This window comes from Falco cherrug, chromosome 14 (assembly GCF_023634085.1).
Source record: "Falco cherrug isolate bFalChe1 chromosome 14, bFalChe1.pri, whole genome shotgun sequence".
In the NCBI taxonomy this organism is placed as follows: Eukaryota; Metazoa; Chordata; class Aves; order Falconiformes; family Falconidae; genus Falco; species Falco cherrug.
In genome coordinates, this window is record NC_073710.1 from 11776213 (window position 1) to 11792234 (window position 16022).

The following is a 16022-nucleotide window of genomic DNA, read 5'->3' on the forward strand; positions in this document are numbered from 1 at the left end:
GCTCCGACACTCAGGTACCTCACCTTCGTCAAATGACCCATTAGAAAAAGCCTCATGCTTTGGGTCAGAGAGAAGTGATGGGTCTAACAGAGGTGGAATTAATGCTGCAGAGAGAGTTTAAAGGGGCTGCTCTTCTGCAGAACCCCAAATTCATTATTTTTCAAACTAAGCTGATGCCACACATCCATCTATGTGCACATCTACATGCAAATAGAGAACTTCAGATATTTGTTTATGAGCTCACATACACGCTGCCCCCTATTCAGAAAAAAATTTATTTAGGATTGGATTTTGGAAGTAAATTAGCCATGCAAACTTTCTTAACGTAAGAATGCAGTTGCATGTCTACACAAACAAATAATTTTAATATGCAGGTATAAAATCCTCTATCTGCATAGACCTCTGGTATTTTTACACACATAAAGTACGAAATAGAAGAACCTAACTCATTTGACAATGTAGTCCCTATATATCCATTTTTATCTATTAATAGGTTGCTCTTTCAAAATTGTGGACACGTTGGTCTGCTTTCAGGAAAATGATCCCTAAATTATATAATATAGCAGATAATTAACAGTTATAAACGTGGTCCTCTGTACATACAAATTAATTTAAAAACCTGCTTCTGTAGCTCATATGCCACACTACTGAAACCTGCGGTTTCAGAAGATACATAGGGTCCATTGCTCTATACTCCCACCAAACCAGGTGTAGAAATCTCCCTTAAAATTAAGGCACTTGCTCTAATCTTCAAAGCAGACAGTTTCTAAGTAAAAACCAAGCACAGTACTTTTCACTCCCACAATTCTCACTTGTTCCTAAAATTTAGTTCTCTCTTTACCCTACCAGGTCTTAAACATGTGCTCCAGTTTACTTAAATCCACAAAATTCAGAAAGGTTACTTCACAACACAAGTGAAAACAACCTAAGCAAAGGCATGCAACATCAGGGTCCTGGATTGTTAAATCCATGAACTCTCCAAGTAATCACATCCCTTGTACGTTGCTGAATGCCTCTATTTGTACACAGACATAATGCACTTGGGGGAGAGAGAGGGGCAAACATCCATCCCTTCTGTATTAGCTAGTGAAGAAACCTTAAAATCAGAATAGGGGTGCTTTTGATTTTTGTTTTATTTTTATTACATGTAAGCTTATTAGCTGATGCTAATACATAGCCATCACAGTACTGTGTCTCAGCAATAACTATATGTCGAACATGACAGCCCTCAAACATTACATACTGTTTCTTCCCTGCCTGCAAAAGTAAACCCAGCAACAGCAGCTGTTATGTAGCCTGTTCACCCAACATGAACAAGCTCCAAAATATGCTTAAACCTTACCTAAAAAGTTCTTAGCTTCTTTTTCAGGTTCTTGTAAAAGAACATCTTAAATAAGAGAGAAGACATGATCCATTTTCATCATGTATTATTGAAAACCCTTACACAGTTAGCCTCAAATAACCAAAACATAACACAGAGAAAATCCTTCTGAAGCTGCTGTAACGTTCTTTTTTTATTCAAACCTTAAGTTCAATTCCCCTTAGAGAATTTTTAGTATCATTGCAAACATCTTACCATTCATTGGTTACTGAATTTTACCCATTCTCTTTTCAGACCACAGTCATGAACCGTCATGTTAATTCAAGGAAAAAGGTAACCATTCTGTATTTTCTGCAGAACTCAATACAAGAGATTACGCTTTCACATTTGCAAAGACCGGAAGACTTGATGGATTTTTTTTCTTTCCATTTTCATTCCCCAGACAGCACATCTACATCGGTGCCCGTGTTGACACTGGAGACTGAAGTTCAAGACAGGAATATGAGCCAGATTGTTTCCATATGACAGAACCAACGCGATTTACTAGCCCAGGTGCATCAGTGGGCTCCCACAGCTGTTTCACATCTGGAAGAGAGCAAGTGAGTCTTCCCACTACAGGTCTCAGGTAGACCGAGATGCTCTCTGCCACAGCACAGGGTATGCTTGAGTGATACATGTTACAGCAGTGACTCATGAAGAAACACCACAATGTATGTAGAAACTGAACAGATTAAGAAGGCCTGAAGGGTGCCATCCAGCTGACTTCTCCCCATCAGCAATTTATGTTTTAATGAACTAATAGATTCCCTTAAAGTAAACTGCATAAAATATCACATTCAGAAAAAGATTCACTTAAATGCACATCTGTTCCACCTCTGAGAAGATGCAACCAGCTAATCATGAATAAACTAAGAGAAATGCTAATTGAATTGAGAGGGGTTAATCTGCAAGGCAATTGAGAATGGACTAACACTAACCTCTGGGTAGCCTCCAACGTCATGCACATCGATTCCAAGTAGATGTCCAAGTCCGTGTGGCATAAATATTGCACCCAGATGAACCTTCACCATGTCATCGACATTGCCTTTCAGAATGCCAATTTTAGTCAACTCCTCCAGATGGACTCTGTCAGCCAGACGGTGCATATCAGGCCAGGCGACCCCTTAGAGAGCAGAAACAAGCAGCTGAGTTAACTATTGCTAAAAGTTTTTAAAGACGACTTTCAAAAAGCAGATGTAACACATGTGCCCTTTGTTTATATAAAAAACAAAGGTGGAAAGAGCAACCACATTAGCCCAAAAATACTTTAAACAAGAGAAAATTATCTTAACGTGCATGTGAAGCACAGAAATCTACAAACAAGAGAAAGAACAGCACCTTATAATCCAGATCCACATGAAAAAATGTTAAGACACTGTATCTAAGCATGTCAATGCAGATCCAAATTTATCAGTGAGTTTTCTAAAGGAATGTCAACTGTAAAATGCAGTTATTTAAAATGCGGAGTACGAAATATTATTATCCTATTATTTTCAGTAATGATCATACCCATTTAGAACATTTGAGATGAACAGTACTTTTCTACGTACGTGGATTTAAAGCCCACATCTTTCTGGCAAAGAGACTCTCCAGAAATTAATGACTCCCTTGTGTTAATGGGCTGTGTAAAACACAAGTCCTCTAATACACGTACTAAAACAGCATTACAAAATACTGTTGGTTGACTAGAGACAGTGCCAGGATACATTAGATTTCTATTATTTTGGTATAGGATACAATTTTTTTTTGACAAACTGCTGGGGGGAGGAGGGAGGAAGAAAGCAGCTCTTTTGTTAGTAACACAGTACTGTCTTAATTAGTTCACCATGGCTTTGAGTCATCATCAACAGAGCAGTTGCAGAGTCAAGACAACTAGGGCTAAGGTACAGTAGAAGAATATTTTCCTTGTTCCATTTTGGCATGATTAAACAAATAAAAACCAAGCAATTTTTAAGGCCAAAACCCCATTCGCTTTAATCCAGTTAAACACGCAGCTCTAGGGTCTCGTGAACATGAATGTCATATCACAATTACATTAGCACTTTTTGCTGAAAGTACTGAGGCTTCAAAGGCTGAAATAAAATCACCCTATAGGAGTGCTTAAATAAAATTCAATTGTCTTATATGGCTCCAATATAAAGATTGGAACCAAACTGAAGAGCTGCTCTGTCTTGCACGTCGTCCGCACAGAAACCGATGCACCTTTAGGCTCCTGTTAACACTGGCTGGGAAACAGCTCAGCACGTACGTGCGTTTCCAGGCTGCCTCCTTTTCCCCAACAGATTACTCAGTGATCAAACTTCTTAGCCTGGTGCATGCATGCATGCAGCTGAAGAAGCACCTTCCTTGCCCAAGCAAGACATAAGACAGAGGTGTGCAGCAGAATACGTTGGACACCCTCAGTTGCTGTTTCCTCACAAAAGCTAACAGTGCCCGAGTGAGTGACGTTCACCCACAAAACGTGCTGTCTTACTGTTAATGTGCTGTCTTGGTGGTTTCCCTGCTTTAAAAAGGAATTTAGATTTTTCCTTCAGTAAGAATACAACTATAACCAGTTGTTCTTTTGACAACTGTGTTCAACATAATTATATTTTACAAGAATTTATCTTTTTGAACATTGATTGTATTGCAATTTTCACTTCTCTAGATTCATCTATGTTTCACAGCTATCTCACAACAGGCTCCAATCTGTTGCATGATATATTGAAACCATTACAATCTATCATGTCGACATTATGGATATCAAACTGGAAGTACTCCTGAATCACAGTTGCTTTCCTGTTTTGTCATTGTGGGAATCCAGAATTTCTGCGTGTAACTCCCAGTTCAGCTTCTGCACTTTGCAGTCAGCTCTAACTGCTCTAAAAGCCTACTCTTTCTGGGGACACTAGATGTTCTTTGCAGATCTCTCCCATGATTTCTTAGCTAAGCATTCCTGCTATTTTCTTCCCTATGACTGCAAAGCCACACGTAACATCCAACCCTCGTCAACGATTTGAAGTCTCATCCCCTCTTGATATAAACGAAGACCAGAAGTCTGTTGCTGTAACACACAACACAAGCATCCCAGATGCTCTGAATCAGCTTAAGATGAGGTGCCTGAGAGAAGTGAAGATGAGTTGCCTGCTGTTTGCAGTCCAGCTTCCCCCTACAGCTGTGCTGGTACCATTCCTCTCCATCCAAACCCACAGGCTCCACTTAAAGAGACAGAGCGACCTTTATCAAACTGAGGAAGACATACAAAGATTAAACAGATCAGAAATAAAAAACACCAAACCCACATATCCATTTGTCAGCAGAAGTTTAACAACCACTGCCCTAACTGAAAAGATTGCTGTGATTGTAAATCCTGAGTATTTCTGGGCACAGAGCAAATCCATTAGAGGCCCTTCTTCCCTTGCCTCTTACTTTTTCCTTTTTTTCCTCATTGAGAAAAAGCATGACTATTTCCCCTCTCCTCCTCCCGCCCAGAGATCTCTGTTTTCCACCTGTTTTGGTTTTTATTCATCTTATCTGTTTCATTAGAGACTGAGGACAACAAAAAACTCCACTGTGAAATAAATAATGAGGCTGGATGAAAATCCGTAGCTTTGGGTTTTCTCTTGGAACAAGGGCAGCGCTTCGGACAGAGCCCAGTGAAACGGCTCTGGATCACATTCTTATCATCTAGCCAGTGCCACCAGTTTTGTTAGAGATGGGAAGTACTTCAGCTCCAGCTCTCTCATGCACACTTCAGAAGTTGCAGATAGCACTGGGACAGCTCTGGCTGGAGGGAAATGAAGCTATTGCTGGAGGCGCCCTGCTAAATAGTACACATCTTGTTTTACAAGTAAATAGGTGTTCAAATAGTCTTAATTTTAAAAAAAGTGTTTATAGATAGGTTGCATTTTGTATTCTATTGTCTGGCTTCACGTTTTATTCTATTATGACTACAGTGTGGTGATATTTTGCACCATTAGGGCACTCCCCTCCAAACCACTTCAATTGCAAGCATTGTATAATATAGCCATACAAACACAGACTATTACTAGTGTGCTAAGACAAAATATGAGGATATATTTGAGCTGACTAGAGACAGTGAACTAAGTGGAGTGACCTTACTGGTCTTCACTAAAAAAAGATGATGATATCCTTGTTCGACAGGAGTGATTCCCATCATGCTAGGAATAAACTTTAATACTAAGGTACAAGCAGCTTTCCCCCTCTTTTTTTAAACAGGCAAGCTGATGAAGAAAGAGGGTCTAAACGCAAATCTTCAAACATTTCCTAGTACCCTTATAATCTTAAAAACATTAACTTTAGTAAGAGAAAGAAATACTTCACAATAATAAGGCAATTACTTGAAAGTACAGAACACAATCTACTGAAGAAAGGAAGCCATCATAATTCAAGAAAGACCTTAGTCCATTTTATGTGTATATTCATACATTGTACACATTTAATATATAGTATACAGAAATATAGAACTCTTCAAATTTATTTTAAACCTAAAATTGTATTAGTTTTATCTGGCAATTGGAATATTTATAATACAATGGTCTGTGCAAACCCAGCTATCTCTGGCTGGCATGTCTGCACTCACTAGTTAACTTAAATGACAGCTAAGTATATCCAAAGATCAAAAGTCCTCAAATTCTGCATATAATTTTCATACATACAGACTGAACTTTCAATAATTGCAAAAAGCAGAGAAGGGGGGAAAAATTAAGTATCACAGCTAACTTGACTAACAGAGCCATGAACAGACTTTTTTGGTGCTCTCACACAATGGGCAATTCCACCATCTGGACATGCCAGAAGGACTTGTAGTGAGGATATGTGAATCCCTGTGTTAAAACACAGAGAAATCCACATTCTGTTCAGATGCCTGTGCACACATCTACATGTAGATAGCTTTAACATGTTCAAACAAATAAAGTGATAATAAACAAGTGTCTGTGCAGGCAGCCAGGGAACAATCTGCCCAACAGGACAGCAGTTGCAGATGCGAAGAAACAAAACACTAAACAATGCTGAATAAACAATATTTTGCAAAAAGAATCCTTAATTCACGGAGGTTACTTGATGTTCAGGCACTTTAGATTTTGGATTAATGGTGGTCTGGTGGAGAGCTCTGTCACTCATTGCAAGCTGACGCAGCACAAGTCAAACACCATATTAGCATTCTTGTAGTGAGTTAAAAAGCAGTTAAAACACAACTAAAAACCACAACAAAAGAACTTCCACACAAGTGGCTCTAACATCAGTTATGTGAGTTACTGCAACGGCTGATGGTTTTGCAACACCAGCCTGCACTAACCTCCCACCACCACTCACCCACTAGGATGTTTTACTCGTATGTTATTCAGGACTACTATTTTTAAGCTTTGGTGAAGTTTATCATAGCTGCAGACATGCTTTTTGTGCAAAAAGGTTTATCATAGTTGCAGACATACTTTTTGTGTAAAAAAGTTAGTTCCGTTATTATCTTTAAGCCAATTTATAAACCAATTATAGTCCACTGACAGATGAGGTTTAGAAAGCTAGATTGGAGGGTCCTTGGACTTTGACAGCTTGTACCAAAAAGAGTCTGCACTCAGGAAAATCTGCTGATGATGTGTCTGCTCCATTCTTAATTCCCTGCCAAACGAGATACCAGGTAATACAGGTCACTGAACCAGTGACTGGCTCCCCAGGAAAGCTCAGTTACCAAGGCTCGTTAGGTTGCAATGTTACCTACCACGCAGCTTGTGCTTGGGCGAGAGGCCTGGACAAAAAGCACCTTTAACAGCAATCAGAGCATCTGAGATCCCTTGAGATACAGAGTGAATGAACTACGCAGGAACGACCAGACAGTGGATATGTCCGATAATGAAATGTGACAGTTCATGGATTAATTGAACAACGTATAACTACAGAGGTTATTAGTTTTCTGATAGCACGCAAACAGTATGGCAGAGGTTTGCAGATGTGTGAGGCACCGTATTTAAAAATAGCAAACTTAATGTATTAAGTTTATTAAAGGGTCTTTCTAAATTTATTCCCATCAACCTAAATGTTATCTGATATTCTTAGATACTACTGTGACAGAAAAAAAAAAAGATAAAATGAGTATTGTTTTACTTCCTTGAAAATATTTCCTCTCTAATTATCTGTTTGCCAAACCCACCAAATTTCAGCTAAAATGAAATTTCTGAGTCCCATGTTTTAGGGACTCAGAAACATCATAAAAGATCCCTGCAATAATCTGTGACCTACTTGGTCACACCCCTGATAGGGAAGCTTTTGATTTCTTGTTTTACTAGAAACATTTCATTCTTTTCTTTTTTTTTTTGAACAAAAATCTTCCCTATCTTTTAATGAACACACCATAACTTTTTAAACAGTACAATTAAAAAGATGAGTTGTTCTAACACATCACACGATAAACTGTTCCTCAGTTGTTGTTAACTCACTGATACTCTCATTCCAGTAACTATTTGCTGATGTTTTATTAGAAGCTATTCGAGAACATAAAGTAGAAAAAGCATAAAAAAGCAATTCAGAATTACTGCGTGATTTAGCCACTTTGGTCGGGAAGTGCTCTGAAAAGGCCTAACAGGATTTTTTTGGCTGCTACTTAGGGTACTTTGTGGTTGTAATGTGACAATGATTAAACCACAAATGATTTAGCAGGGCTTTTTTTGTTGTTGTAGGGTGGGCTTTTTTTGCCAGCACAGATGTCACAATCTTACTCAAAAAATGAGTATGGCAAGGTTGTAGTAACTTCTCCCCAAATTGTGCTAAGGTTAAGTTACATTTAATTTCTAGAGTGTCCACAGAGAAGGGCAAAAGGCCCAACATCCCCTGGCAGTGCCACTGAAATGCAGACATAACACGCAATCCCTGCTGAGCCAGCACTGGAACAGATGACAATCTGCCAACACGCAGTGACCATATCAGACATAAAACAATAGGTCCTTAAAAATTCCAATCAAACCCAGTTTAAAAAACAAACCAAAACATCATATGAATACTAAAAACAATTATTTCTTTCCTTTTCACTTGGGTGCTAGAGAAGAATTTGTTGGATTTCTGATTATCATGCTTTCCTTTTGGCCCACCAGGTGAAATACTGAGTAGTTGCTCAGTTTTTGAGCTTGGTTTCTCACAGCACCAGGTAAGACAACTCTTCAGCAGGGTGAGGAATCAGAGTAAGAAACCAAAACGCTGTACTCGAACGCTGACGTCAGAGCAACAGTGGAGCTGTTCAAAGCTTTATATCCCGTGTAGATAACCACCTGTAAGCCTCACAGAGTCAGCGTTAGATGGCTATGTGGGTGTCTAATTCGGGGAGGCAATTTTAGACTGTTTTACAGCAGTGGCATGGCTGCAGCTGGCTGCCTTACGATAAGAGCCTGTTAACTCTCCCATCCTAAAAAGGTGATGGGAACTATACTGAATTTGCTGCTGTGTCACACCTGCAGGTACCTGCAGTACTGACTTGCAGGAATTACGAGACTTCAGCCTGCTCTGTGCCATGAGTCCCAGTGACACAACTCCCAGCCAGGACAGACTGCTCCAAAACCCAGCCCTCAGCTCCCAGTAAGATGCACCTGCCTGACAGGTGTGGGAGTTACCCAAGGGAAAGAGATGACTCCCTGCCACCTCCAAAATTCAGACCTCTTCTCCAACAGGCTGAATAGCTTTGTGCTGTTTGGTTGAACAGATATAGTTCTTTTGTATCAGTACAATGGAAGTTTTAAAGGGTAAACTCATCCACCCCATTATAAACATTATGATCTATAACACATCAGAGGCAACATCAAGGTAACAGTGCTGAAACCTTAAGAAAAGCAGTTTGAATAGATGGAGCAAGAAAACCTTTTTTTTCCCTGTCTGGAAAAATGCAGCACACTGGGATTGAGCAGTGCTGACAGGCACTATGGATTTTACTGCATGTTCCCCTCAAATAGGTGTACATTGAAAAGAGGAGGAATAAGACGGGGGGAAGGAGGGAAGTGCTTGGAGGGAGCGACTGTGGTGTGGAAACTTACAATCTTTGAAGCTTAGAAAAGACTCTGTTTAGATAAGATTCAGGGCAAACAGTATAATCTATGTCTAGCAAGTTTGCACTCTTGACAGCTACAGCTGATCCAGTGTCAAGATCAACGGACCCACGAACTTTGTACTTCAATTCAAATTACAATGTATAACGAGTGCATTTCCTGAATACCCAACTGGAAGAAAAGCAGTGCACATCAGACAACATAAAAGCAGCTGATTCCCCCCAGATTCACTGTTAAAATCAGAGTTGTATGTTACAACCTGTTACAATTAGGATAAAAGGATTTAAAAAAAAAATAGCCTTAAACCTAAACTCATTCACTAGAGAAAGGCTAAAAATCCTACAGCCAGTTTAGGCTCTAAGCCTGCAAAGATTTCTAAATGGATTTGCTTTGTACAGGCAGCATTGAAGAACCACTGAAAGTAGTGGAAAAATCCCTGTGTTCAGCTGAGCTGGAAAGCTGCGGGTTTGTCCCAGCACCATGGCGCTCCTGCAGACGCTGCCCCCAGAAGAGCTGCCCAGGGACCTCCACACCAGAGGGACCTCAGAGCAGAAAGACCCAACTGTTTTAAAGTGCCTGGTGTTATACACTTGGAAATAACTCAGCGTTATTTTAGTCCTCCTAACGCTGCAGTGGTCACTGTATGCATGGGTCAGCTCCTGTGCGTTAGTCACAAGTGAGGAAGAGCAGCTCCCTGAAGGTTTGCAGTCAGACTCGCAGTCTGAAATCTTGCATTTCAACAGATTGCTGCTTGCACAGAGGGACTAGAGGATCTGCTGAATTCGACAGAAAATACTGCCTTTTTTTTTCACCTCATGCCATAGGTTACTGCTATTCTGGGCAAGATTAGGTTCCAAGTCCAACAATGAGAGCTCCAGTAATCAGTGACACCATTTTTATTTAATAATATCTTGCAAGAATCAAGGATTGCAACTTGTCAGTATTGTCTGTGCATCCTTCAGTTCCTTCAGCTTTTCCTTCCTAAGTGGTGGCTGATGCTTTAACCATGTCTACTGACAAAACCAGAATTAACTTACCACAGAAAGCTATACTACCTTTTCTGGGTCAATCTCAGAGAGCTAGTATTCAAAGGGAGACTTATTTACGAACATTATAGCTAGGAAGAGAAATACAGCCAATTCCATTCAATTGAGATGAGAGAGAGCAGACTACAAATAGCTTTTTAAAACATATATTGTCAAGATTTACTTTCCTATCTGTCTTTAACACAATAACACATTCTTAACTGCGGGGGGTGGTGGGGGTGGGGAAATCATATTGTAGTGTCATTCAGAAGGATTTGTTAATATCAAGTACTGGTTACAACATGCCCTGAAAGCATTTGTTCTTCAGAGGAATTGGTATAAGATCTTCAACTTCTGGCATTAATGTTTTATTTCTGAGAAAAATATTTTTGCTTCAGGTATTACAGCAGGTTAATAATGATCAGCAGCACTCTGCCTAAAATATGACAACCTGAATGGGAGTAATTCATATGGGCATTTTGAAATTATACAAACTGTAAAACAGATGGTGTTCCCTGTTGCGCTGTTGTCAAAAGGTCTGGTTTACAGCCTGACTTCTTTCTAAAAATTCATCAAAATTAACTACTGTTTTTATACCGCACAACAGACAAGTGTGCCTATATGGTGTTCTACTAAGTACAACTCTGGACTACATAAAACTCAAATGACTTGCATGCAAAAAACACCCACTGCATGTGAACGAGAACCTTGTACTTAACTTGGAAGGAATAAATACTATGATTATTTTCTTGAGACATAATAAATTTTAATCCTAGTTGAATACAGGGACGATTACTCTCAAGCAGTACTCAAACTAGTAGCAAACAAAACCAAATCTGAATTCTGATGAATTTACAGAACTGTGATGGACAAAAAGAAGCAGTAATCTGTGAAGTTGCGAATTTTGAATTTGCATATGGTTCTAAGCACAACTTTGTTCAACTTCACAACAGAAACAACTGCCAAGAATACGATCTGTTATGTCAAATACCCTAGCTATTAGTTTCCAATTAAACAGTTAATTATCTGGGTTACTCTAATCCCTTGCCTTAGTACTATCCTACCCGAGCTAAATTCTCCACTATTCTGTTTTTGTTAGAGACATACAGAACAGGGAATCACCCTGCTACTTTGAATTCAAATCACAGCATTTTCTGTTATATAAAGTAGGTTATTTATGAAATATATTCATAATATGAAACTTGTTCACTGAATCTAGCTCCTCCTGACAGTCTCACTGAAAGAACTGTGCCACAATATTTAGGCACAGTTTTCAGGAGTATGCACCATCCAAAGTTTACATTCTGCTACACAAAACCACAGCCGGTTCACCCTCTGAAGTCCCTGCACTTGTGTCTTCCTCCGTGAGCTTTACTACTGAAATCTTTCAGCAGCACGCAAACAGGGAGGAGGCAAAACACTGGAAAATAAAGCAGCTGCTTTGGTTTGTGATTCTAATAGACAACATTCCTTGGAAGGATGTACATGGGGAAACTAGTTAGGGTGGACCCCTTCATTGCAAATGGTTAGGAAGCTACACCAATGAACAAAAATCGAAGATACCAGAAAGGCACAAAAAGTAAGCATAGGGTTTCACACAGCAGCTCAACACTTGTGCAGTCACAGCTGCCCAGAAGATCAAGATCAAGTTCAGGTGGGATTAACTTTCTTTAGCATCCTGCACTTAGAAACACATGAGGCTTTCTTTGGTCCTCTGCCACCAAGGGGAAACCAGAAAGAAGAGTGGCCAATACTCAAACTCCAGGCACGACTGCAGTAGCAACCTAAATACTAATATGCTGACCTTGGCTTTAAGGTTGCGTATGGCAGGTGGCACACCATGGAGCGGTAATGTTTCACCCTAGTGAACTCCCAAGGACCTTTTCTCCTGATCTTTAAAGGAAGCCCTCAGACCTACAGAAGGGTGTAATGCCTTTCTCTGAATCGTTCTGCATCTCACAGAGTTTGGCCCTAAATCTACTAAACACAAGAAAGAAATGTCAGAGTGGAAGGGTTACTGCTAACTTGGGAGAAACACCTTCAGACACCTACTCCCAGCTGCAAAATGCAAGACTCAACCTGGTGAGGTAGCTGAAGCTGGGCCAGAGGAGGGACCATCAGCTACAGAGAACTTTCTGTAGTCCAAGCCAGAAAGCTGCTGGCCTGCGCTCACTGGCTGTTTGGTCCAATCCTCCCCCCTCAGCCTCTTTACCTCAGAAGACCTTAGTCTTTCGGGAACTACTTACTACTTTGCACCTACTGCAAAAGGGTACCCATTCCTGGTAGGCTCTAAAGATCAGCTCCTATCTACACAATTAATAAAAGGATGTTTTATTTGCTCGACACAAAGGTTTACTTCTTTGCCTGAAATGTTTTTGACTGTACTTGGTTTTGAGTGCACTGGATTGTACTTTCTTGCTCAAAGACTATATGACAATCCTGGCATCACTGAAATCTGCAACGGCTGATCTTTGATCCTGGAAGAAAGGATTTAAGAACTTAAAGACACCATGTCTTTAAGTGAAACCTGAGTTCTGGGAAAGCTATAAACAAACAAGGAATCTTCCAGCCCCAGTACGGAGAAACCTCCATCTTCCATTATCAGAGATTTCAGTCCTGAGACAGATTTCTTTCAAGATGTTCCTCAACAAGATTTATCAGAAAAGCAAAGCCAGAGAGCCAGAGGCAAGACAATACTCACTTTCTTAGATAGTAAAATGCAGGTCTTGGGGATATGCATATACCTCTGAGCATGAGCTCCAACTTGAAAAAACGCAGAGATAACAAATCCTACAGGGAGACCCTATAGTAATGTCAGCATCCTGAGGAGGAAAGCTTTCACACTGCACATAAACTGTCTTGATGAACAACAACTTCTGTGCATATTTGGAACTATTTTTTATTTTTCATTTTATTGAAACAAACAAACAAACATCAATCAGCAAATATTCCCAGCTGTGCAGCTGATGTCTGAATGCAATTTTGGTTCAATGGGGACTTTGGATATACAAGTTTTTAAATCATATAAATGTAGAGATAGGGAATTGAGTGGCTGCCAGCCTGGCCTTACTCAACTGCTCCTTGGGAGCATTTTGCTAGACAAAGATCTTTTTTTAAAACTGGAATTTAGGACAATAGACCTTACCGACTGAGGTGTTTTGATTCTCTCTCCCTCTCTCCCCAAATACTAACGTGTACAACTTAGACCGCAAAAAGGTTTTTCTGTTTGTTTTTTTAAATATACATAAGTTTTGCAGTAGTACCAGGAATGCTAAGTACAACAAGCTCCTTTCCTTCCCCTTCTCCTGTGACTTTCTGTTACTCTACAGAGAAGAAAGGGAGGAATGTGCAGAGGTCCCAGCGTGCAACTGCAAAGGGATGAAAACGGAAAGTATGTGATTGCTCCAGTATTTAGCTCATTAATCTTAAAGACTCTGTTTATGATCTAGTGCTTTAATCCAAAAGTAGCTTTAATTGCAAAGCTTAAAGATAAGCATACTTCCTTGTTATATCCTCTCAACTCAGTGGCAGTTTTAATATATTCGAGAAACTTCGAAGTTTCTATAAATAGAAATTGTATATAGAAACTTTCTGTATGTAGAAACCATACTGTCCTTTTCAACATAGGGATTAAATTTATGGAATTCTAATTATTAATATTATCTAAACGCTTAAGATAATAATCCACATAATAAATAGCAGAAATCACTTGAAAGGTTGGACATGGTATAAATACACAGTCATTTGCTACAGAATAAAAAAGAAACCACTTCACAGTGACTTCCCAATCGCTATTGGACTCGTATTATCACTAACAGTAAAGCATCCATATGAGAACAAAGTGATACTCAAAGCTGGGTTAAGTATGAATGTGGTTCATACACAGAAACTGAAGCACATCACTATCTGCTGGCTTGGGAAGTACTACCTCCGCTGCTAAGAGCCAGTTGAGCACAACTGACTGTTGTCAACATCTCTTTTTCTTACATCACTGACATTTTCATTTGCATGTTTCAGAAGAGTCATGGAGTGATTTAGGTTAGGAGGGACACCAGGAGGGTATTTGGTCCTAACTATGGCTCAGAGTAGGGCTAACTTCAAAGCTAGCTCATGTTTTCTCAACAGGTTGCTTTCTACAAGTTTTGTAGAAGGACTTCCAGCAAACCCAATTATTTTACATATTTCTTCGAACTGACTTATATTAACGACAAAGAGCAAACAATCCTGGTCCCCCAGGTGTGACTTATGACAACTGACGGCTAATAAAGCTATTACATTGACACTGGATCTAACTTATGCAACTGGGATAAAGAACAGGATTTGGGAACAATGCACGTGTGCCCTTTCAAGTTCTTTAGATCCTTTCACTATCAACAGACACGTCAAACTTGCTCACAAAAAGGTCTAATCTAGCCCTGCAGTTCAGGCTTTCAACCCTTACCACGACAGCTGTCCGCTGGAGGTACTACAGACATTAGAGTCAAGACCTCAATCTCTGCCATTAACCATTACACTATATAGCCTCATACCTACTGACGTTGCGCTACACAATACTTTTTTTTCCACCACAGTTTGCTTTTTTAAGCCTGGGCAATTACAGGGGTGGGGGAGAGCTACACTAAAAGCAGTATTTTTATGGTTACAGCATCAAGGACTCCAGAGTTAGGCAATATCAACTGATACTGTCTGTGCGAGCTTTGCTTGGACCCTTGGTGCTGACGTGTTACAGTCCAGCCCTTCAGTTCTGTGACCATCTACTCCTTTAGGTGGGATTTCAATAGTAGCAAGGCCTTTTTGATGCTGCTGCCTTTTTTTCAGTCCTGCAATAGCACTTTTAAAACCGTATGGAGATTTTCAGTGACACCAGAGGAATAGACCCCATGGCTACATTTTATAATGTAGGCAACTGACTAAAAGACAGAAGACCTTATGCAAGCAGATCTGCCACATCCATTCAGGTGTTACTACAGAATTCACATGGAGGAAAGCCTCAGAAGTACCTCAGCCCAGTGGAAAAGCTTCAATCAGACCAAACAAAGCTTCCTACCAACCACAAGATGCAAGTCCACAGGAAGCCCCAAGTCCATTTAGTTTTAGGGCTACCTTATTTCCAGAAGACTCTAACTCCAAGACAAGTACAGCTCCTGCTAAACCACTGAAGATACCTGTTTCTCTTCCATCTCTTGGCAAAAGCTGAAAGTGTCCAGGAAAAGAAACAAGAGGCTTAACAAAAAAGCAAGCATGGCAAACGCACCTGAATGCTGCCACCGGGAATTAGCAACCATTCTTCCCTCAGACTCAGACTCCCAGAAGGATGCTAGGCAACTTGCTTCAAACACTATTTTTTATTTTTATTTATGTTACATTTGCTCATTAATAATTTTCTTTCATTTTATCAGTGTCTGGTTTGACAATCTGGAGTCTGATTTGCAGAAAGGCTGAGCGCTCACAGCTGTTAACAGAGGTCAAAACAACTGGGGTTTGAGCAAAAGCAATGTTCAACTCCGTTAAAAACAATATATAATTTTGAGTCTGATGAATTTCAATCTTGGAATTCCAAATGAGTCGACAGCTTATACATTAGCTTTTCCAGCCTGTCTGCCACTGCCT

The 16022-nt window shown here is 39.9% G+C and overlaps 1 protein-coding gene across 1 annotated transcript in view; it reads right to left on the minus strand.

Annotated features, from left to right (window-relative positions):
- Positions 1 to 16022, minus strand: part of PEPD (peptidase D) — a 141359-nt gene that overhangs the window by 17976 nt on the left and 107361 nt on the right. Inside the window, exon 13 of the mRNA XM_055726401.1 lies at positions 2299 to 2483. Within this exon, the coding sequence (XP_055582376.1) occupies positions 2299 to 2483 (185 nt within the window). The remainder of the gene's footprint in view (positions 1 to 2298; positions 2484 to 16022) is intronic.